This window comes from Pelecanus crispus, chromosome Z (genome assembly GCF_030463565.1).
Source record: "Pelecanus crispus isolate bPelCri1 chromosome Z, bPelCri1.pri, whole genome shotgun sequence".
NCBI classification, from domain to species: Eukaryota; Metazoa; Chordata; class Aves; order Pelecaniformes; family Pelecanidae; genus Pelecanus; species Pelecanus crispus.
In genome coordinates this window covers 86,643,849-86,666,155 of record NC_134676.1, presented here as the reverse complement: position 1 = coordinate 86,666,155, position 22,307 = coordinate 86,643,849, and the positions used below count along the sequence as shown (strand labels likewise).

General features: G+C 62.1%; 3 protein-coding genes across 3 annotated transcripts in view; all 3 read right to left on the bottom strand.

Moving 5' to 3' along the window:
• Positions 1-217: 217 nt before the first annotated feature.
• NXF1 (nuclear RNA export factor 1) lies at positions 218-10,564 on the bottom strand. The gene is made up of 21 exons (XM_075726096.1): positions 10,534-10,564; positions 9,615-9,810; positions 9,382-9,511; positions 7,248-7,331; positions 6,988-7,095; positions 6,731-6,811; positions 6,576-6,645; positions 5,982-6,070; positions 5,748-5,855; positions 5,553-5,662; positions 4,171-4,207; positions 3,342-3,410; positions 3,172-3,227; positions 2,962-3,069; positions 2,788-2,846; positions 2,586-2,701; positions 2,457-2,499; positions 2,297-2,369; positions 506-688; positions 352-412; positions 218-262 (listed from the first exon to the last, which is right to left on the bottom strand). Exons 1-21 carry the CDS (start codon positions 10,562-10,564, stop codon positions 224-226), a joined length of 1,851 nt encoding a protein of 616 aa, XP_075582211.1. The 3' UTR covers positions 218-223.
• Positions 10,565-11,681: 1,117 nt separating this feature from the next.
• Positions 11,682-14,515, bottom strand: STX5 (syntaxin 5). The gene is made up of 10 exons (XM_075726097.1): positions 14,336-14,515; positions 14,182-14,252; positions 13,210-13,265; positions 13,023-13,093; positions 12,805-12,921; positions 12,662-12,718; positions 12,500-12,581; positions 12,316-12,416; positions 12,056-12,177; positions 11,682-11,970 (listed from the first exon to the last, which is right to left on the bottom strand). The coding sequence occupies exons 1-10, from the start codon at positions 14,513-14,515 to the stop codon at positions 11,811-11,813; spliced, it is 1,017 nt and encodes a 338-aa protein (XP_075582212.1). The 3' UTR covers positions 11,682-11,810.
• Positions 14,516-17,823: 3,308 nt separating this feature from the next.
• The window catches only part of NAA40 (N-alpha-acetyltransferase 40, NatD catalytic subunit), a 6,191-nt gene continuing 1,707 nt past the window's right edge, over positions 17,824-22,307 (bottom strand). Inside the window, 6 exon segments of the mRNA XM_075727136.1 lie at positions 17,824-17,859; positions 17,861-17,972; positions 20,253-20,330; positions 20,432-20,518; positions 20,612-20,657; positions 20,660-20,769. Coding sequence (XP_075583251.1) covers positions 17,824-17,859; positions 17,861-17,972; positions 20,253-20,330; positions 20,432-20,518; positions 20,612-20,657; positions 20,660-20,769 — 469 coding nt within the window.

The window sequence follows — 22,307 nt, the reverse complement described above, 5'->3', positions numbered from 1 at the left end:
TCGGCCGCAGCTACATCCGAGTCACCGTCCCTGCGCGGCGCCTACTTCCGGCGCCGGCCGCCATCTTTACGCCGGGCGTGACTCCAAACCGCCCTCCCCTTTAAAGGCGCAGCGCACCCCGAACGCGCCAGCGTTGAAACGGGAGGATTTATTGATTTATTTACAAAAAGGTGGGGAATAAAACGCCGGGGAGAGGGAGGGGGAAGGGGAGGGGGGGCGCCGCTCACTTGAGAAACGCCACCTCGGGGATTTTGCCTTCCAGCTGCAAAAGAAAGAGGCGGGGTGGGCTCAGCCAGGGCTTGGGGTGCCCCATGGGGTGGGGGCTGGCTCAGACACACCCCCCAAACCCACCTTTAGCTGGGTGAAGACCTGCCCGGCTCGGCCATAGTCCCAGTCGTTGTCCTGCAGGCACCTGGGGCACGGGAGAGGGTGAGGGGGGTGTTGGGGGGGGGGCAGGGGAGGGGTCCCTGCTGCAGGGTAGGGGCGGGGGAGGCCCAGGACTCACTTTTGGGACCACTCGAGGTTCATGCCTGACTGCATGGAGAAGGCGGCCAGCATCTCCTGCTGCTCGGCGGAGAGCGTGGGCACGGGGCTGGAGGAAGGGGTGGGCGCCGGCATGAGGAAGGCTTTGCGGATCTCCTCGGTGGTGGCGTTGCGGACAAAGAGCTCGTCGTTAACGATGCAGAGCCTGGGGTGGGGAAGAGAAGGGAGAGGGTGAGCGCAGGGAGGGACACGGTTTGCGGGGACCTCCGAGGCCACCCAGAGCCGCTCGCCCAGCACCACGACCCAACGGCCCTCGAAGATAGAATCCTAGAATCATCGAATCGTTTAGGTTGGAAAAGACCTTTAAGATCATCCAGTCCAACCATTAACCTACACTACCAAATCCACACTAAACCAATCAAGGGTTGACTAGACTAAACCATGTCCCGAAGTGCCACATCCACACGTTTTTTGAACACTTCCCAGAAGACAGACTCCACCGCCTCCCTAGGCTACCTGGGCCAGTGCTGGGGCATCCCCACAGCCAAAAAGTGGCTCCTGACATTCGGAGGTGAGAGCCCGGCTCCAACCGACGTGGCCAAGAAGGCCGTATCAGAATTGGTGTGGCCAGCAGGACGAGGGACGGGGTTGTCCCCCTGAATATTGCGTTGGGTTTTGGGCCCCCGTGAAAGACATTGAGGTGCTGGAGGGTGTCGAAGAAGAGCAACGAAGCTGGTGAAGGGTCTGGAGACAAAGAGAAGGGGCCGAGGGAATTGGGGGTGTTCAACCTGGGGAAAAGGAGCCAGAGGGAAGACCTCATCGCTCTCTACAGCTGCCTGAAAGGAGGCTGTAGTGAGGTGGGGGTCAGGCTCTTGTCCCACGCGATGGGACGAGGGTAAACAGCCTCAAGTTGCGCCAGGGGAGGTTTAAATTGGATCTTTAGGACCAGTTTTTTCACCCAAAGGGTTGTTAAACACTGGAACACGCTGCTCGGGGAAGCGGCGGAGTCACCGTCACTGGAGGTGTTTAAAAGACGCGTAGACGTGGGGCTGAGGGACACGGTTTAGCGTGGACGCAGCTGCGTTAACAGTTGGACCCGATGATCTTAAGGGTCTTTTCCAACCTAAACGATTCTGTGATTCATTATATTAACGATTCTGCGACCTCTTCGCACTCTTATCATTGAATCACAGCTTGGTTTGGGTCAGGAAGGGACCTTTAAAACTCATCCAGTCCAAACCCCCGGGCCACGAGCACGAACATCAACCAGACCAGGTCGCTCCGAGCCCCGTCCAACCTGAACTTGAATATTTCCATTTGCAGCATTTCCCACCTCCCTGGGCAACCTGCGCCAGCGTAACCCTCAGCGTAACAAATTTTCTTCTTAAATCTAGCCTCAATCTCCCCTCTTTTAGTTTAACACCGTTCCCCCTTGTCCTGTTGCAACAGGCGCTGGTGGAGTCCGTCCCCATCTTAGAAGCACCGAAAAATGCAGTAAGGTCCCTCCGGAGCCTTCTCTTCTCCAGACTGACCAGCCCCAGCTCTCTCAGCTCTTCCTCACAGGAGAGAGATCCTCTAGCCCCTTCCTCATCCTCATGGCCCTTGGCCGGACTCGCTCCAGTACATCCATCCGCACCGGAAAGCCCAAAACCGGACCCAGCACCGAGCACCCACGCTTTTCGATCCACGCCGCTCCCTACTCATCCCACCCGCACATCAACAGCTTCTCCGTGAAGCTCTTAATGGCCTGGAGCAGGGACACGCAGCGCCAAAAGCCTGGCTGATGTCCTGGTAGGAAATATCCGCCGCTTACCCGGCGTTGCCGGCCGGCACGGCAATGAACATCCGGGTGAAGGCGCGTACTGAGTCTCGGGATTTGCCGTCCACTGTGGGAGAGAGGGAGAGGAGGTGGCGGGAGGCGCAGGGAGGAAGGCCTGCGGTGAGGCGGGGAGTGCTGGGGGAGCGAAGCTCACCTTCCTTGAAGATCCCATGGACGGCAAAACACAGCAGAGTGTTCTGGAAAAGAGGGAGGGGTGGGTGAGAGGGGCGGAAGGGTGCCGTGGGGCAGGGACTGGGGGCAAAGGACCCGTGAGAGGGCTCACCGTCTGCGCGCAGATATCCACCACGAAGGAGTTGATGTCGTGTTGGGTTTTGGGGAGCTCGTTGAGGAAAGCCACCACGTTGAGCCGGGTGTGTTTGAGCAGCTTGAAGCGCATGGCTGGCGAGGAAAACGAACGCTCAGCTCCCCTCCCACGCCAGGACGGTTCGGCGCAGGGCGGGGGGCACAACGCAGGCGGTGCTTACTGGGGTCTTTCAGCTTCTTCACGTTTCTGCTGTCCTTGAAATACTCGTTCAGGCTGTTCCTGCAGGGACAAGCACCCCGTCAAGGCTTCATTCGGGCCGTTCCTGCGCCGCGAACGGCGACAGGTCCTGCCTCCCATCCGCCCCCCTGCCACGACCGGCGGCGAGGGGATGTACCTGGGTGGGTTTTGGGGCCCGAAGGGGATGCTGAGGGAGCAGCAGGCCCCGTCATGGTACGCATCCAGCAGCCCCTGCCTGTCGCTGGAGTCATAGATGGAGTAATACCTGCGGCAGGGGGGGAAAAAAAACACACAGAAGGGTGAGAAGGGGGTGAAAGAGGGTTGGGGGGGGCACAACACCCCCGCCCGCCCCAGCGCTGGCACTCACTGCTGTAAGAACCGCAGCACCAAAACTTTCAGGTCGTCTGAGCCGAAGTAGCTGCCCTAAAGAGGGAAGGGGCACAGCGGTTACTCCCCAGGTGGCAGCCACCCCGCCTCTAGCCCGGGATGGGGGCACAGGACCCCCCCAAACCACACACGCCCCCACCCCGTCCCTACCTTGCAGGGAGGCAGCGTCGTGGGGGCCTCCACATCGAAGGCGATGGGCGGAGGGAGCTCGTGGCCATCCTGGGGCGGGGGGGGGGGGCAGAGACAGGGATAGGGGGGAGCAAACCTCTCCCACCTGCCCTGGCAGGGCTCGGCGACTCCCCCCCAGCCCCCCAGCAAGGCTCAACGTCCCCCTCCTGCTCCCCAGCAAAGCTCAGTGTCCCCCCAAAGCCCCCTTCTGCCCCCCAGCAAGGCTCAGTGTACCCCCCCAGCCCCCTCCAGCCCCACAGCAGGGCTCAGTCCCCCCCTCCAGCCTCCTCCTGCCCCCCAGCAAGGCTCAGTGTCCCCCCTCCTGCCCCCCAGCAGGGCCCAATGTCCCCCTCCTGCCCCCCAGCAAGGCTTAATGTACCCCCCCAGCAGGGCTCAGTCCCCCCCCCAGCTCCTCCTGCCCCCCAGCAGGGCTCAGTCCCAGCCCAGCCCCCTCCTGCCCCCACTAAAGCTCAGTGTCCGCCCCCCCCCCCAGCCCCCTCCTGCCCCCCAGCAAGGCTCAGTGTCCCCCCTCCTGCCCCCCAGCAAGGCCCAATGTCCCCCTCCTGCCCCCCAGCAAGGCTTAATGTACCCCCCCCAGCAGGGCTCAGTCCCCCCCCAGCCCCCTCCTGCCCCCCAGCAAAGCTCAGTGTCCCCCCCCCAGCCCCCTCCTCCCCCCCCGCAAGGCTCAGTGTCCCCCTCTGGCCCCCCAGCAGAGCTCAGTCCCCCCCCCCAGACCGCTCCTGCCCCCCAGCAAGGCCCAATGTCCCCCTCCTGCCCCCCAACAGGGCTCAGCATCCCCCCCCTCACTCACCAGGCGCAGCAGCTTCGGGAAGCGCTCTCTGACGGAGCTGCCGAGAAGGAGCAGAGTCAGTGCAGTGGCCGAGCTGCCCGCCGGGGCCAAGCCTTCCCCCCCCCCCCCAGCAAACAACCAACCCCTTCCCCGGGACCCCTCCCCACAGTGGCCCCCCGCCGCCTCACCTGCCCTACGGCTGCGAGGGCACATGGCGGGGCCACCCCACAGCTGCCTACTCCCCTTTCCCGGAATGTCGCAGCCCCCCTTCCTGGGGGCCCGGCGTCATCCCCCCCACCCCAGGGCTGCCCCTGCCCCTGGCGGGGGTCTCGGGCTGCATCTGATGAGGAACCGAGGGCCCCCGTGGGCCGGCTCAGGACTTACCTGGCTCGTACTCACCTGGGTGCAGGCGCCCAGAGGAGAGGGGAAGGGGGAAGAGGAGAAATTCCCACCGGTCGTGGCACAACCGTTGGCACGACCCGGCTGTTTACAGCTGCGGAGCCCCTGCGTCGGGGTTGGGGGGAGCCCCAATCGAGCGAGCAGGCAGAGGGGGTGAAGCAAGGGCTTGAGGGGGGGGTACAGAGGGGTGGGCAGCCCCGGGCAGAGCCTCTTCTCCTTCGTGCCGCTCCCTCCCGGCCCCAGGAGCGCGTTAGGCTCTGGGTACGGCCGCATCCGGAGCCGAGGCCCCCGTCCGCGCTGGGGGCCGGCGTCGGCTAGCCCAGGGGTACCGCGGGGGGACCTGCCCGGAGCGGGCTGGAGGCCTGCGCCAGGCCTGGGATATAGCGAAAGCCTCCCCGCGCCGGCCGCGGCTGGGCGGCAGCGTTTGGCCACTGCACGGCTGTGCCTGTCTTAGGTTGTTCCTCCCGTGAGGAATCTTACCCGTCTCTGGCTAGCCAGCCATCGTCGAGGGCCAAACGCGGGCGCGAGGGGCGGCAGCTCCACGGGGCGGGGGAGCAACGCGATGCCCCGTGCTGCATCCTGCAGCCCCCGAAAGCCCGTGGAAGGGCAGAGCGGTGTCGAAAAACCCCGTCTGCGCGGCAGAGGGGTGGGAGCGGCAGGCAGGGAGCGGGGCGCTCCAGAGAAGAGGCTGCGTACCCCAAGGCGGAAGGATGGAGAAGGAAGCAGTGAGGACGGGGAGGAAAAAGCAGGAAAAAAGCAGGGCTCCGAGCAGCTGAAACGGATCTGCCGTTCTCCGGTGGACGGGCCATGGCCTGTCCCGGCCTTGCACCACGACCAGGGGCTGTGTGGGAGCCTGGGGGCGGGGGTATCCGGGCACCGGCGAGCAGAAGGCACGGGGTGTATGTGTGGGGAGGGGGCGGCCTCTCTTCGTCCTGCCGTGTTGCCCCCCGCGGAGCAGGGGCGGCCCACGGGCCCCTAAGGGCCGCCCCAAGGCTAACACTGACCTGATGTAGGTGGACTGGTCCCGGAAAGCGTTGCAGAGCGGGTTTCCGTTGAGCCAAAGCTCCTCCAGTTTGAGCCCCTTCACCTTGTCCAGCTCCCGATCTGATTTCAGCTACGGGGAATTGGGAGCAGGGGGTGAGGTGCCAGGGAGGGGAGGGGGATACGGGAAAGCCGCGGGGGTTCAGGGTGGCACCCACCTCGTTGTGAGAGAGATCAAGGATCTTCAGGCCGGCAGCTTTCTGCGCCAGTTCGGACAGGTCGTCCAGGCGGTAAAGCTTGTTGCTGCTCAGGTTTAGGGACTGCAGCTGCGGGGAGAGATGGGGGCAGCGGGGTTTAGCGGGGGGACAGGGAGAAACGGGGGCCAGGGGGGGACAGAGACGGGAGTTGGGGGGCTCCAGCTCCCAGAGCAGGGAGAAGCGTCCCGTCCTCACCTCAGGGATGTTGTCCTCGATGATGCGCAGCACGACCAGCATGCAGCTCCGCTGGTTCAGCACCACGTCGATGCTCTGGGACACCAAATCTAGGCAGAGGCGGGGAGATGGGAGGAAATGGGGGGTGAGACTTGGGCTCAAGCTGCGTCAAGGGAGGTTTAGATTGGATATTAGGAAAAAATTCTTCACGGAAAGGGTAGTCAAGCATTGGAACAGGCTGCCCAGAGAAGTGGGGAGTCACCATCCCTGGAAGTGTTCAAAAAACAGGCAGACGTGACACTTTGGGACATGGTTTAGTGGGCAGGGGGATGTTGGGTTGACGTTGGACTGATGATCTTAGAGATCTTTTCCAATCTTAATGATTCCTACTTTTTACTTTCATTATAAATAATCCAGCCACCAAGCCAGGAAACACGAAATTGCTACTCTCCCCTTCATTGGTTTAGCGGTGGACTTGGTGATGTTAGGTTGATGGTTGGACTGGATGGTCTTAAAGGTCTTTTCCAACCTAAACGATTTTATAGTTCGATGATTCTATGAGACGCTGCCCGCCACAGCCCCCTCCCACCCCTCGCGTCCCCTCGCAGCGCATACCCGGGTCGACGCGGAGGCTCTTGAGATCCAACGCCCGCTGCGAACCATCGTATCTCTTGCTCATGCAGAGCTAGGACAACGCAACGAGGATGAGAGCGAGCAGGCTCTGCCTCTTCCCCATTTGCCCAGAGCCCGCAGCTGGCCACCCCGCTCACCTTCAGTTGCTCAATCTCCTCCGGTTTCAACTCGTTTTGCAGGGACTGAGGCGGAGCCGACGAGTTGATAATTATCACCACCTACAAAAAGAGCGCAGCCGACTATGAGGCAGCGTACGCCGGCAGCAAACGCACCCACGCAGAGCGGGGAGGAACGGCTGTGCCCTGCGATCGCTGCCGCGGGGAGAAACCCCCGCCTTGTCCGCCCTGGCAGCGCGGGAGGAGCCGCAGGAGCAGCCGCAGGAGGAGCCACGGACCTTGTAGTTGTCCCTGTCGGTGATCTTGTTGCGGGAGACCTGCTTGAGAGCGCTGGCGGTGGTGGCATCTTCCACGTAGAACTGAGCCCGGTTGTGGTCGTAGTGGAACTGAAAACAGGATGGGTTGGGGTCCGGGCAGCTGCTCCCGCAGAGCTGGAGCACAGCCAGCCTCCTGGGAGGCACATGCCCCCCTGCCAGACCGCCTCAACCTCCCCAAAATGGGAAGCGAAACAAAACCCGGGCACCTGGACCCCGCTCACCTCGACGGGAGTGAAGGGAACGCTGCAAAGGTTCTGGATGGAGCTCAGCAGCCACGACTTGTCGTATTTTTTCCCATACGGGATCTAAGAGACAATTTGCCCGGCGTCAGGGCGCAGGCAGGGCGTGGGCAGGGCTGGCAACAGCGCACGCTGCTTGACTGGTCGTGGAGGAATTGCCGCAGCCCTGCCCAGGCCGTGCGTGTCACAGCTGGACAGGATGCAGCTGCCTTCTGCGTACGCCCAGGAAAAAAGGAACAGAAAAGGCGGGAAGAGAAAAGGTGGCGAGGGAAAAAGGGAGGGAAGGCAGCGAGGGAAAGAGTAGAATACACTATTTCAGCTAGAAGGGACCTACAACGACCATCTTGTGCAACTGCCCGACCCCTTCAGCGCTGAGTAAAAGCTAAAATGCGCTGTTAAGAGCGTTATCCAAATGTCTCTGCTGCCCTGCCAGGCTTGGCGCACAGATCCCCTCTCCAGGAAGCCTGTTCCAGCGTCTGAGCACCCTCTCGGTACAAAAGTCCTTTCTCACATCTGCTCTGACCCTTCCCTGGCGCGGTTTTGAGCCATTCCCACGTGCCCTGTCCCTGGATCCCGTTCCCATGTAGCAAACGGCTCTTTTTTTAGCAGCGTAGTACGTTACTACATACGAAATAATCCCAAAACCTATAGTAGTAGCTAGTGATAGGATGAGAGAAAATGGGCTCAAACTGCACCAGGGGACATTTAGGTTGGATATTAGGAAAAATTTCTTCATGGAAAGGGTAGTCAAGCATTGGAACCGGCTGCCCAGAGAGGTGGGGGAGTCCCCAGCCCTGGAGGGGTTCAAAAAACAGGCAGAGGTGGCACTTTGGGACGTGGTTTAGTGGGCATGGGGGTGTTGGGTTGATGGTTGGGCTGATGATCTTAGAGGTCCTTTCCAAGTTTAATGATTCTTAGTTTTTACTTTCATTATAAATAATGCAGCCACCAAGCCAGGAAACATGAAATTGCTGCTCTACCCTTAACTCGTTTAGTGATGGACTTGGTAACGTTAGGTTAATGGTTGGACTGGATGATCTTAAAGGTCTTTTCCAACCTAAAAGATTCGATGATTCTATGATTCCAAGAATTAAAATATTTACTTCTGGATGGCCGAAGAAGTGGCCGAGCTCAACGCATCCCGTCCTCGGGAAGCCGCAGAGCACGACATGGTCGCCCCGCAGCCTCCTCCTCTCCAAACTAGACCAGCCCAGACTCCTCAGCTGCTCCTCGCAAGCGCGTTCCTCCCAGCCCTTCACCAGTTTCATTGCCCTCCTTGTGTTCAAGTTCACATTCAAACACCCTAACGCCCTTTTTAAAACCGCGGGGCCCACGGTGCTCGAGGTGAGGCCGCGCCAACGCCGAACGCGGCGGGACAATCCCCTCCCTTCGCTGTCTGGCTCTGCTGCGTTTGATGCCGCCCGGGTGCGGGCTGCCCTCGCTGCTGGCTCCTGTTGAGGTGCTGCCAACCGGCACCCCCAGATTCCCTCCCAATTTATCCTTGCGCCTGGCGTTACTCCATCCCGGACGCAGAACCTGGCGTTTGGACTCGGTACGTTTCATCCCGTTAATAATAACGCAAAAGAATCACAGAATTTTTAGACTGGAAAAGACCCTTAAGATCATTGAGTCCAACCGTTAACGCGGCCGCGTCCACGCTAAACCGCGTCACTCAGCCCCATGTCTACGCGTCTTTTAAATGCCTCCAGCGACGGTGACTCCGCCACTTCCCCGCGCAGCGTGTTCCAGCATTTAACAACCCTTTAGGTGAACAAATTGTTCCTAAATATCCAATTTAAGCCTCTCCTGGTGCAACTTGAGGCCGTTTACCCTCGTCCCATCACGTGGGACAAGAGCCTGACCCCCACCTCGCTACAACCTCGTTTCAGGCAGCTGTAGAGAGCGATGACATCTCTCCTCCGGCTCCTTTTCCCCAAGCTGAACACCCCCAATTCCCTCGGCCGCTCCTCACAACGTTCGTAAGATGGGGATGGGGTGACAACAGCCACGCTCGCTGTCCCCGCGCCGCGACAAGAGACGTATCGTCACCCCCTGTTCCCGTGCCGCGGAAAAATGGGTGACAACGGCCGCTATCCCCGCTGCCTGCCCCACTCACGGTGATCTTGAACCAGTTCCTGCGCCCGCCGTCCCGGCTGGTGCTGCTGCTCCGCTCTGGGGTGGGAAGATCCCGCCTGACCGTGATGTGAATGTTGGTCGTGCGGTTTGGCCGCGGCCCGTAGGGCAAGCTGGAAACAGCGAGGTGAGATGGGGGGAAGCCCTGAACCCCACCCCACACCTCTCCCAGCCCCGGGGTAGCTCTGTGGGGCTCCCCCAGCCGTCCGCACTCACTATCGGCTGCGGGGCCCGTCGTGGGCCTCGCTCATGGGGACGTCGCCGTCATCTTCCTCCACCCGCGCGCGGAGACCGGGGCCGCTGCGGTTACGGGAGCGGTGGTTCATCTCACTGTACATCTTCCCACGGAACGGGCCGCGGCCCTTCTTCCTACGGCCCGAGAAGCCTCGTCCGCCCACACGGTCATCGTGCTCTGCCCGGGCAGCACCGCTGTCAGCTGCTGCACCGGGTTGCTCCCGGTCCCTGCATCTCTCCTGTGCTGGCTGTCGGTTCCCAACCCCTCTCCCCGGGCCCCCAACCCCTTTCTGCGGTCTCCATCCCCTCTTCCCAGGCCCTCAGCCCCTGCCCGTGGTCCCCAGCCCCTTCCCGTGGCCCCGTTGCCTCTCCCCAGGGCCCCAGCCCCTCTCCCCGGGCACCCGGCCCCTCTCCGTGGTCCCCAACCCCTCTCCCCGGGCCCCCAGCCCCTTCTCGCAGTCCCTAGCCCCTTCCCGCGGGCCCCGTCACCTCTCCCCGGGCACCCGGCCCCTCTGCCCGGGCCCCATCACCTCTTTCTGGGCACCTGGCCCCTCTCCGTGGTCCCCAACCCCTCTCCCCGGAGCCCCGGCCCCTCTCCGTGCTCCCCATCCCCTCTCCCCGGAGCCCCGGCCCCTCTCCGTGGTCCCCATCCCCTCTCCTCAGTCCCCATCCCCTCTCTCCGGGCACCCGGCCCCCCTCCCCGTGGTCCCCGTCCCCATCCCCTCTCCCCCGGCCCCCTCCCGCAGGCCCCAGCCTCTCTCCCGGGCCCCCCTCCCCTCCCTCCAGGCCCACGGCCGGGGCCCAGCGCCACCTCCCAACGGCCCGGGCCTACACAACTCCCGGCCCCGCCGCCACCCGGCCCCGGGGCTGCCCCCGGCCCCGCCGACCCGGCCCCGCTCACCGCTGTACCCCCCTTTGCCCTCCTCCGCCATCGCCGCCGCCCGCTCCCGGCACCCGCGGCCTCCCCGCCACGCCCCCCCTTTGCGTCACTTCCGCCCAGAGGTCACCACGTCCGCCCGGCGGTCACAACCTCCCCCCGCGCATGCGCACTCCCCGCCCCGGCCGCCGGTTCGAATCCCGCCGCGGGGAGGAAGAGGCGGCACGGAGGGCTCGGGGGTGCCAGGCTTTAATATCGGGGGGTGGGGGCTGCAGACCCCAGCGAGTCCCACAGCCCCCTCCCAGGCGGTCCACAGCTTTAATGGGGGAACTGAAAACCCCCCCAAGGGTCCCACAGTCCATCCAGGGGGTCCCACAGCTTTAATGGAGGGGGTCCACAGAGCCTAATCTGGGGAGCTTTACGGTTTTACCGGGGTCCCCAGTTCACCCCGGGAGTCCCACAGCTTTAATGGGGGGGCCCACGGCCCAATTTGGGGAGCTCTACGGCTTTACAGGGGTCCACAGCCCAATCCAGGGGTCCCACAGCTTTAATGGGGGAGTCCCCAGCCCACCCCAGGGGTCCCCCAGCCCAATTTGGGGAGCTTTACGGCTTTATTGGGGTCCCCAGCCCACCCCAGGGGTCTCACGGCTTTAATGGGGGGGTCCCCAGCCCAACCCGGGGGTCTCATGGATTTAATGGGGGGGTCCCCAGCCCACCCCGGGTGTCCCACAGCCCAATCTAGGGAGCTCTAGGGCTTTACCGGGGTCCACAGCCTGTGCCCCGGGGATCTCACGGCTTTAATGGGGGGGTCCCCAGCCCACCCCGGGGGTCCCACAGCCCAATCTGGGGAGCTCTACGGCTTTACCGGGGTCCACAGCCCATGCCCCAGGGGTCCCATGGCTTTAATGGGGGGAGTCCACAGTCCCCTCAGGGGTCCCACAGCTTTACCGAGGGTCTGCAGCTGCCCCCCCCCGGGAGGGTCCACAGCTTGGGGGTGGGGAGGGCTGGCAGAATTCCCAGGATTCTGGGCCCACCAGGAAAGGCCGCAGCCACCATGACCAGGCGGACACAGGGACCAGCCTCAGCGTAGGCTGCGGGACCCGCGGGAGGGGACCCAGGGTGCTGCCCCCCGCCCCAGCCCTGGCCCCCAAGGGGGACACAATGGGGTCCCCGAGGCAGATTTGGGGTCCCAGGCAGGACCATGCCCCGTCCCCACACAGATGTCCGTCTCCGAGCCCCGCAGAGCACGGACAGAGTCCATCTGTCCCGGCCGGTGAGACAAGGAGGAGCGATAAGGACGCTCAGGCCAGGAAGACGACGAAGACGATGAAGAAGATGATGAGGATGAGGAAGATCTTGACCATCAACCAACGGTTGGAGGTGACTGACTGGAAGTACTTGAGGATCTCCCCGTGCGCCGCCTCCACGTTCAGCTGCGCGTCCTCCACGCTGGCGTCGATTCTGCGGGCGGGATGGGGCGCGGGTCAGTGAGGGGACGGACAGAGGGACCGAGGGGACGGACGGACAGGCGGCGGGCGTCCGTTACCTCTGGATCGTCTCCTCCTGTTCTTTCACCATGTGCGCCAGCTGTTGGAAGATGGAGCCCAGCTCCACGATGGTGGATTCGATGTTCTGCATCGTGTCTGCCCGGCTCTGGATGTAGGAATCCTGCGGGAGAGTGGGGACGGCACAGCGGCCATCGGTCCTTGTGCTGTGTTTGTGTCCCCCTCGCCCCGGGTCGCAAGTTGGGGGGTTCCATGTGTCCCCCCCCTCCCTCCCCGCCGCGTCCCAGGCTCCCATCCCCACCTGCTCGTCGATCAGCTGTAGCTGCTGGCTCGTCCGCGTGTCCATCTCGATGGCCACCGCCCCGGCGCGCTGCGGCTCGTCCTGCAGCACGGCTGAGCTGCCTGCGGGGAGAGCACGGCTTGAGATGGGGGCACAAAGACCCCCCGAGACCCCTTCCCGGCCCCCCCAAAATCCCAGCACTCACCCAGGTTGCTGGCAGCGAGGGGCAAAGCGGAAACGGGGGCGCGGGAGAAGTGCTCGCGGCGGCTCCGCTGCTGCTTCAGGTTCTGGCGGCCGGGGGGACAGGGAGGGGATCAGGGCAGGTGGAGGGGCGTAGGGAGGGGTGCGGAGGGGGGCGAGGACTCACCTCTGTCCGCACTTCCAGCACCGACTTGAAGTCGTTGGACATGGAGGCCAGTTTGGACTGGGAAAAGGGAAGGAAAGGGATCAGCCGCCATCGCCGGGGGGGCTGCGCGTGTCTGCACATCCCCCCCTCGCCACCGTCCCCACCTGCAGCGACACCACGACGGTGTTGGAGTGGGTCTGGACGTGTCGCCCATTCTGGCCCCCCCGGGCCCGCACCACCTCCTGCAGCTGCGCGATCTGCTTGTTCAGGCTGTTGATGTCCTGCGAGGGGGACGCATGGGGGTCAGGGACACCACCTAAAGTGTCCCCCCCCACCCTAGACCACCCGCCCCAGGGCCCCACACACCCTTCCTGGCCCCCACCTGCTTGATGATGTAGGTGAGCTCCTCGATCTCCACTGCTTTGTCATCGAAGAGCGATTTCCGCTTGGCCACTGCCGCCATCGGTTGGGGGACGACGAAGAGGGGGGAGGCTGCCGTCAGGGCACCCTCCTGCCCCCCCCTTGTGTCCCCCCACCCCTCCCCAGGTACTCCCACCCCCCAAACTCACAGATCGTCAGCTTCTCCAGCTTGGCAAAGGTGTTGCTGAGATCTTTCCCGATGCGCCTGGGAGCAGAGAGGGGCCGGTGTTGGAGCCGGGGCATCCCTGTCCCCCCACCCCATTTCCACCGCACCCAGGGACCCCATCCCCATCCCATCCTGTCCCCCCCATATCCCTCTCCTGTCCCCCCACTCCCCAGGACCCTGTCACCATCTCCCTGAACCCGGGGACTCCATCACTGTCCCTCTCTTTTCTCCCCTGGCATCCAAGGACCCCATCACTGTCCCCGCTGCACCCGGGGACCCCATCGCTGTCCCCCTCCTGTTCCCCCTGGCACCCAGGGACCCCATCACTGTCCCCCCGCACCTGGGGACTCCATCACTGTCCCCCTCTTGACCCCCTGGCACTCAGGGACCCTGTCACCATCCCCCCCCACCTGGGGACCCCATCACTGTCCCTTTCCCACCCCCCCGGCATACCGGGACGCCGTCACCATCCCTTTCCTGTCCTTCCTGGCACCCAAAGACCTTGTCACCATTCCCCCTGGCACCCAGAGACCCCATCACTGTCCCCTTCCTTCTCTCTCCCTGGCACCCAGGGACCCTGTCACCATCCCCTTCCTGCCCCTGCTAGCACCCAGGGACCCCATCACTATCCCCCCGCACCTGGGGACCCCATCACTGTCCCCCTCTTGACCCCCTGGCACCCAGGGACCCTGTCACCATCCCCCCCCACCTGGGGACCCCATCACTGTCCCTTTCCCACCCCCCCCGGCACACTGTCACCATCCCCCTCCTGCCCTTCCTGGCACCCAAAGACCTTGTCACCGTTCCCCCCTGGCACCCAGAGACCCTGCCACTGTACCCCTCCTGCCCTTCCTGGCACCCAAAGACCTTGTCACCGTTCCCCCTGGCACCCAGGCACCCCATCGCTGTCCCCCCCCACCCCCGGGGACCCCCCTTATCCCCGTCTCCCCCTCACTTGGCCATGAGGCTGAACTCGCTGCGCTGCCGCCCGACGCCCGGGGCCGCTCTGCCGGGCTGCACCCCGTCCTGCAGCGGGGAGAAAGGGGGGTGAGGCTGGACGTGGGGGGCAGAGGGGACCCCAGGGGGGCAGAGGGGACCCCCCCACCCACCTGCCGCCCCTGCAGGGACTTGCAAGCGGAGAGGAACTCCTGGGTCCGGTCACGGCACGACATGGCGTCCGGGGGGGGCTGCGGCGGTGGCGGTGGGGGGGACACGACCTGTGTCTGGGGGGGTCCCAGGTAAACGCCCGCTTCCCGCTGCCTAGAGCCGTGCCGGCGCCGCGCGTTCATCGGGGCTCATCACCTGCCGCTGTGGGGGGGGGTCAGCGCCGGCCGGGACCCCCTGCAGGGTCACCGGGAGCCCCCCATGGCCTCACAGCCCCCAGGACCCCTCCCCCCGACCCCCGGGAATCCCCCCGGGACACCACCATGGCCACCAGGACCCTCACCATGGCCACCGGGAACCCCCCCGAAACCCCACCATGGCCACCAGGACCCTACCATGGCCACTGGGACCCTCACCATGGCCACCGGGAACCCCCCCGAGACCCCACCATGGCCACCAGGACACCCCTACGGCCTCACGGCCTCCAGGACCGCCCCCCCCCGTCCCCCGGGAACCCCCCCAGGACACCACCATGGCCACTGGGAACCCACCATGGCCACTGGGAACCCCCCCAAGACCCCACCATTGCCAGCAGGACCCCCCCACGGCCTCACGGCCCCCGGGAACCCCCCCCTACGGCCCCCGGGAACCCCCCCAGGACCCCGCCATGGTCCCCGGGAACCTCCCGGGACCCTCCCACGGCCCCCGGGACCCTCCTACCGCCCCCGGGAACCCCCCCGCGACCCCCACCACGGCCACCGGGACCCAGCCTCCGGGGCCCCCAACGGCCTCACAGCCCCCAGGAACCCCCCCCGCGACCCCCACCACGGCCACCGGGACCCAGCCTCCGGGGCCCCCAACGGCCTCACAGCCCCCAGGAACCCACCACCACCCCCGGGAACCCCCCGGGGCCCCACCATGGCCACCAGGCCCCCCCCCTCACGGCCTCAGGGCCCCCGGGCAACCAGGACTCTCCCCACGGCCGCCGCGACCCACCCCCCCGGGACCCTCCCCCGGCCACCGGGACCCGCCACGGCCCAGGAACCCCCCACGGCCTCACGGCCCCCGGGCAACCGGGACCCCTTTACGGTCACCGGGATTCCCCCACCGGTCCCGGACCCCCCCACGGCCACCGGGAACGGCCACGGCCTCACGGCCCCCAGGCAACCGGGACCCCGTCACGGCCCCCGGGAACCGCCACGGCCCCCAGGAACCCCCCTCCCGGCCACCGGGAACCCCCCCTGGCCTCACGGCCCCCGGGCAACCAGGTCCCCCCCCGGGGGACGCCGGCACCCGCCAGAGGGGGTGGGGGGGGATCCCGGAGGGGCGGGGCCACGCGCGCGCCTCGGGGTCAGCCCCGCCCCCCTCCCCCCCGCGCCGCCGCGCGCTCACCGGGTCTCGGGTCGGGGCCGGGCGCCACCACCGGGATCCACCGAGCGCGTGACGTCACTGCCACGTCGCTTCCCCCCCCCGCGCAGCGTCATATGTCCGTCAGTCCTCCGGAAGTCGCTCTCTATGGGCCGGCAAAAATCTTCCGGGAAGACCGGAAGTTCCCGTCAGTCCTCCGGAAGTCGCACTCTATGGGGCGACAGTCCTCCAGGACACCGGAAGTTGCGCTTGGGAAGGCCCCGCCCCTAGCGACAAACCCCGCCCCTAGCGACGGCCCGGGAGCTGATAGGTTACGCCCCCTAGCGACAGGCCCCGCCCCTAGCGACGGCCCGAGAGCTGACAGGTTGCGCCCCCTAGCGACGGGCCCTGCCCCTAGCGACGGCCCGGGAGCTGATAGGTTACGCCCCCTAGCGACAGGCCCCGCCCCCTAGCGACGGCCCGAGAGCTGACAGGTTGCGCCCCCTAGCGACGGGCCCCGCCCCTAGCGACGGCCCGGGAGCTGAGTGGTTGCGCCCCCTAGCAACAGACCCCGCCCTTAGCGACAAGCCCCGCCCCTAGGCACGGCCCGCGAGAGGATCGGTTGCACCCCCTAGCGGCAGGCCCCCGCCCCTAGCAACCAGGACAGGCTCCCCGGCAACCGGCACGGCTCCCTAGCAACTAGCCCCTCCCCTAGCAACCGCTACCCACCCTAGCAACCAGGCCATGACCTTGGCAACCGCCATCACCCTTATCAACCGGGCCTTGCCCCCCCCCCCCCCCGTCGGTGACTTCACCGTGACGCCATCAGATGACCTCACAGCCCCCTCCCCAGGTCAGGACCCCACCCGAACCCCCTTCCCCTCTCCTCGCTGGAGGGACCCGGGGGTCCGGGTAGAGAGGTGCGGAGCCGGGTGCGGCGTCAGCGGCCTTTATTGGGGTGTGGGGGGCGGTCGGGAGGGTCCCATCGGCGGCGGGGGGGGGGTGTCCCGGTGCGGAGCCCCCGCTGGTCCCGGTGCTGGGTGGTCCCGGCGGTGGGTGGTCCCGGTGGGATGGCGGGGAAGGTCACTCCCGCTTCTTATATTCCTCGAGGTGGGCGAGCACCCAGGCGGCGGGGCCCAGGCAGGTGACGAACATGGCGAGGAAACCCACGACGCTCTCCTGCGGGCACAGCACCGTCAGCCCCGGGCCACTCCCCCCACCAAGGTCACCCGCCACGCCGGCTCCCTCCCCCCCATCACCCCGAGCCGCCCCCGCGCTCACCCCGGGCCCCAGCGGCTGCTGCGGCGGCCCCGAGATGAGGCCGCGTTGGGCCAGGCCGGGCCGTGCCGCGGAGCGCAGGAGGGAGCGGGCCAGGCGGGCGGCGAGCTGCATGGCGGCGGCGGAAGCGGAAGTAGCGCGGCTCTTCACTTCCGGTGGATTGGGCGGGAACAGAGCCCCCGTCCCTTTACACGCCCACCCATGCCACGCCCCCGAACTGAGCCCCCGCCTATCACTACTCCGCCCTCCAATCAGGCTCCACCCCCTGCGCTGAGGCCAAACCCCGCCCCTCACGCAGCGCAGCCATTGACGCCGCGCTCAGACCCCGCCCCCAAACATAGCCCCGCCCCCTGCACACAAGGCCACGCCCCCGCCCATTACTCAGCCCCAGGAGACGCTGGCAAAGTGCAGTCCTCCAGTCCGCAAGGGGGCACCATTCCCCCAGTAACTGGGGGCAATTGGGCCGTCCTGCCCCCTCCCCCGGGCCAAATTAAATGTTTATTATTATTTATTTGTTACATACAAACAAAATCGATGGAGGGTAAAAAAAAAAAAAAAGTGTGGGGGGAGGGAAAGGAAAGGGGCCTCGACTCCCGCGAGGCACCAGAAACAACCAGAACAGGAAAAAAAAACCCCAAACAAACCCCCAAAAACCCCCTTCCAGCCCCAAAATGAACCCCTGCCCCTCCCCCAAACGAGCCCCCCGAAGGAGGGGGCTGGGTGGTGGCGGGGGGAGGGCAGGTGGCCCCATCACCCATTCGGTAACCGGAGGCAGGGGGTACAAGGGGGCTGGGTACCTGTCCCCCAGGTGAGGAGTTGGTTTTGGGGCAAAACCGTGGGATTTGGGGGGTGCGGGGTGGGGTGGGGCTCAGTGGCAGCAGCCCCCGCAGTGACCCCCCCCCAGGGTGGGGGTGAGGGTGGCTCTCCCCAAACTTGGTCCGTCGGCTGAGGATCTCGTAGGAGGAATCGTCCCCACAGCAGCCGGAGACGCTGGGGGAGGCGGCATCCACCTCGAACCTGGGGGAGGGAAGGGCACAGCGTCACCCTGACCCCCCCTCCATGTCACCCAGACCCCCCCTCTGTCACCTAGACCCCCCCCTCTGTCACCCAGACATCCCCAGATCACCCTCACCCCCCCCGCCCCGTGTCACCCTCCCTGGCTGGTGCGGGGACGGGGAGGGAAGGGAGGTGACAGTGGTGGTGGTGGGGACACGGACACCCCCCCGGAAAGGCTAAAACCACCCTAAAAACATCTGGGGAAAAAAGGGGTTAAAAACATCTGGGGAAGGGGGGGACACACCTGGAAAATCGAGTTAAAATGCTCTAAAAACACCCAGAAAAGGGGTTTAAAAAGCCCCCAAAACACCCAGAAAAGGGATTTTAAAGCAATAAAAAACACCCGGAAAAGGGATTTTAAAGGAAAAAAAAAAAAAAAAAACACCAAAAAAACAACCCAGAAAAGGGATTTTAAAGTCCCAAAAACACCCAGAAAAGGGATTTAAAAAAAAAAAAAAAACCAAACCAACCCAGAAAAGGGGTTTTTAAAAAACACACAGAAAAGTTGTTTGTTTTTTTTTTTTTAAAAAAACCCAAACCTGAAAGTACTTGGAACAAGACTACTTTTTTTTAAAAAAAAAAAAACCCAAAACCAAAATAACCAGAAAACGGGGGGGGGGGGGGGGGGGAACATCTGGAAAACAGGTAAAAAGACACCTGGAAAAGGGGATTAAAACACCCCCTAAAAAGACCCAGAAACGGGTTAAAAAAAACCTCTTAGAAAAGGGATTTAAAAGAAAAAAACCAACCCCAAGCAAAAAAGGGGTTAAAAACCACCCTAAAACACCTGGAAAAGAGGTAAAATCCCCCCACCCAGTAAATGGGGTTAAAACACCCGGAAAAAGGGGGAAAATAAAAAAAGAAAAACAGAAAAGGAGGGACTAAAAAAAAATTCACTTGGAAAAGGGACTAAAAATTCCCAGAAAAGGGGCTCAAAACCCACCCTAAAAACACCCGGGAAAGGGGTTTGAAAAGACCCCCAGAACACCCAGAAAAGGAGCTAAAAAAATCCCTCGGAAAAGGGGTTAAAAACTACCTGGAAACCAGGGCTTAAAAAGAAAAACATGTGAAAAATGAGGTAAACCCATGTGGAAATGGGGCAAAAAGCCCCAGAAAAGGGGCAAAATCAGCTGGGAAAGGGGTTAAAAAATCCCAGAAAAGGGGTAAAAAAAAACCCAAAGAGAACACACCTGGAAAAGAGGTAAGAAACACCCTGGAAAAGGGATTAAAAAAAACCCTGGAAAACAAGGCAAAAGCCTCTTGGAAAAGGGGCAAAAAGCCCTCGGAAAATGGGTTCAACCCCCCGAAAAAGGGGCAAAAGGGGCAAAAAACCCTCAGAAAATGGGTTCAAACCCCCGGAAAAGGGGCAAAACCCCCCCGGAAAAGGGGCAAAAGGGGCAAAAACCCCTCAGAAAATGGGTTCAAACCCCCAGAAAAGGGGCAAAAACCCCTTGGAAAATGGGTTCAAACCCCCTGGAAAAGGGGCAAAAAGCCCTCAGAAAATGGGTTCAACCCCCCGGAAAAGGGGCAAAAGGGGCAAAAAGCCCTCAGAAAATGGGTTCAAACCCCCGGAAAAGGGGCAAAACCCCCTCAGAAAATGCCCCCTCAGAAAATGGGTTCAAACCCCTGGAAAAGGGGCAAAACCCCCTCAGAAAATGGGTTCAAACCCCCGGAAAAGGGGCAAAACCCCCTCAGAAAATGGGTTCAAACCCCCGGAAAAGGGGCAAAAGGGGCAAAACCCCCCTCAGAAAATGGGTTCAAACCCCCCGGAAAAGGGGCAAAAGGGGCAAAAAGCCCTCGGAAAATGGGTTCAAACCCCCGGAAAAGGGGCAAAAGGGGCAAAAAGCCCTCAGAAAATGGGTTCAAACCCCCGGAAAAGGGGCAAAAAGCCCTCAGAAAATGGGTTCAACCCCCCGGAAAAGGGGCAAAAGGGGCAAAAACCCCTCAGAAAATGGGTTCAAACCCCCCGGAAAAGGGGCTCTCCCCGGGACCTGGCGCCGAGGGGGGGGACCCGAGCACCCACCTCTCTCGGCTGCCCCTGCCCCGCCTGCCCGCGTCGCCCGGCCCCGGCACGTTGCCAGCGCACTGAAAAGACAGTCGTGCGAACAACGTGTTACAGACGGACGGACGGACAACCCCCCCCCATCCTCCCTCCCCCCATCCCCGGGCTGGAAAACGGGGTAAAACCAAGGAAATTTTGGGTGGGTGGGGGTTTTTTTGGGTTTTTTTTTTTACGCTTACTGGAGCGCTTCTCGGAAGAACTGGTAGGCGCCGTGGTTGTGTTTAAACACCGTCAGCATCACCTTCTTCATCTGCGTGCTGGGCCGGGGGAGAGACACGGAGGGAGGGAGGCTCAGGCAAGGGGTGGGCAGCCCCAAAAACCGCCTGGTTTTCCCCCCAAAAAAGCTGTCGGTTGTCACCTGTTGGCCACCAACTGGAGGATCTGGAGGAGAAACTTGCCCAGCCCTCGCCGCCGGACCCGGCTCTCCCCCAGCTGCACCTCGTAGCTGCGGGGATAAAACCACCCCACGTCGTGTTATAAAGCGGGGGAGATGCTTTTTTGGGTTTTTTTTTTCACCCTGTTTTCAGGGGGGACTCACCAGTAGAGAACCTCGTCGCCGCACTCGACGTCGAAGCGGAAATGGAGAAGGCGACGGGGCCGGTGCTGGGCTCGCGGGCGATCAGGTACCAGGCTCGGTCGTCCCGCAGCTCCTCCCGCTTCTCCCGCTCCTTCCAGCCCCACTCGCTCTGCTCGTACCTGCCCGTTTGGGGGGGAAAACCAAGGATTTTGGGGCAAAACCCAGAAAAAAAAAAATCCCCACAATGATATAGGGGGGCAAAACACCTCCAAACCCCAACAAAAAAACTCCAAACCACCCCCCCTCCAATGATTTTGGGGCAAAATGACTGAACCATCTTGGGGTAAAATCGCCAATTTGGGGGTAAAAGACACCCCCCAAATGATTTTGGGGGGCAAAACCCAAACCCCACCCAACCATTTTGGGGGGTAAAAAAAACCCCACTCTGCAATTTGGGGGGCAAAAAAACACCCAAATCATTTAGGGGAGACAAAACAACCCCCCAACCATCTGGGGGGCAAAACCCAAACCCCAACAATTTGGGGGGGAAAAAAAAAAAGAGCCACAACTTGGGGGTGCAAAAAACCTACCCCAACCATTTTGGAACCCTAAAAACAACCCCCCATCATTTGGGGGAGCAAAAAAATCCTCAATGATTTTGGGGAGCAGAGAAAACCCCAATGGCTTGGGGCAAAAAAACCCCTAACCCAACAATTTTTTGGGGGAAAAAACCCCCCAACCCAACAAGTTTTTGGGGGAAACCCCCCAACCCAACAAGTTTTTTGGGGAAAACTCCCCAACCCAACAAGTTTTGGGGGGAAAACCCCCCAACCCAACAAGTTTTTTGGGGAAAAAAAAACCCCAATGCAACGATTTTTTGGGGGAAAAACAAACCCCAATGCAACGATTTTTGGGAGGAAAAAAAACCCCCAACCCAACGATTTTTGGGGGGGAAAAACAAACCCCAATGCAACGATTTTTTTTGGGGAAAAAAACCCCCAACGCAACGATTTTTTTTGGGGAAAAAAAACCCCCAACCCAACAATTTTTTGGGGAAAAAAAACCCCCAACCCAACAATTTTTTGGGGAAAAAAAACCCCCAACCCAACAATTTTTTTTGGGAAAAAAAACCCCCAACCCAACAATTTTTTTTGGGAAAAAAAACCCCCAACCCAACAATTTTTTTGGGAAAAAAAAACCCCCCAACCCAACAATTTTTTTTGGGAAAAAAAAACCCCCAACCCAACAATTTTTTTGGGAAAAAAAACCCTCAACCCAACAATTTTTTTGGGAAAAAAAAAACCCCAACCCAACAATTTTTTGGGGAAAAAAAAAAACCCAACCCAACAATTTTTGGGGGAACACCCCTCCCCCAACGATTTTTTTTGGGAAAAGAAAAATCCCAACCCAACAGGTTTTGGGGCAAGAAAAAAAAATCCCAATGATTTGAGGGGAAAAAAAAAAATTCCCAACGATTCGGGGGCAAAAAAAAAAAAGAAATCCCCAACAATTTCGGGCAGCAAAGAAAACCCCAATGATTTGGGAAGGAGAAAAAAAATACGATTTGGAAAGGGGCAACCCCCCCAACCCCCGATTTTGGGGGAAAAAAAAAAAAAAAACCAACGATTTTGGGGAGTAAAACCCCAATGATTTGGGTCATGGCAGGCAAGGGTTTCCCCAGGGAGCCCAGGAAGAGGCTGGAGCACCCGGGAGCCCT

What these genes read in the sequence shown, in the direction of transcription:
- NXF1 (XM_075726096.1), bottom strand. Translation starts at nt 10,564, where the DNA reads ATGGCGGAGGAGGGCAAAGGGGGGTACAGCG. An exon ending in TTCCCTTCACTCCCGTCGAG is followed by an intron (nt 7,096 to 7,247) that starts GTGAGCGGGGTC and finishes TCCTGTTTTCAG; the next exon opens with TTCCACTACGACCACAACCG. An exon ending in CCGACAGGGACAACTACAAG is followed by an intron (nt 6,812 to 6,987) that starts GTCCGTGGCTCC and finishes CTCTTTTTGTAG; the next exon opens with GTGGTGATAATTATCAACTC.
- STX5 (XM_075726097.1), bottom strand. Translation starts at nt 14,515, where the DNA reads ATGAACGCGCGGCGCCGGCACGGCTCTAGGCAGCGGGAAGCGGGCGTT. An exon ending in TCACCTACATCATCAAGCAG is followed by an intron (nt 12,922 to 13,022) that starts GTGGGGGCCAGG and finishes TCCCCCTCGCAG; the next exon opens with GACATCAACAGCCTGAACAA. An exon ending in CCGTCGTGGTGTCGCTGCAG is followed by an intron (nt 12,719 to 12,804) that starts GTGGGGACGGTG and finishes CCCTTTTCCCAG; the next exon opens with TCCAAACTGGCCTCCATGTC.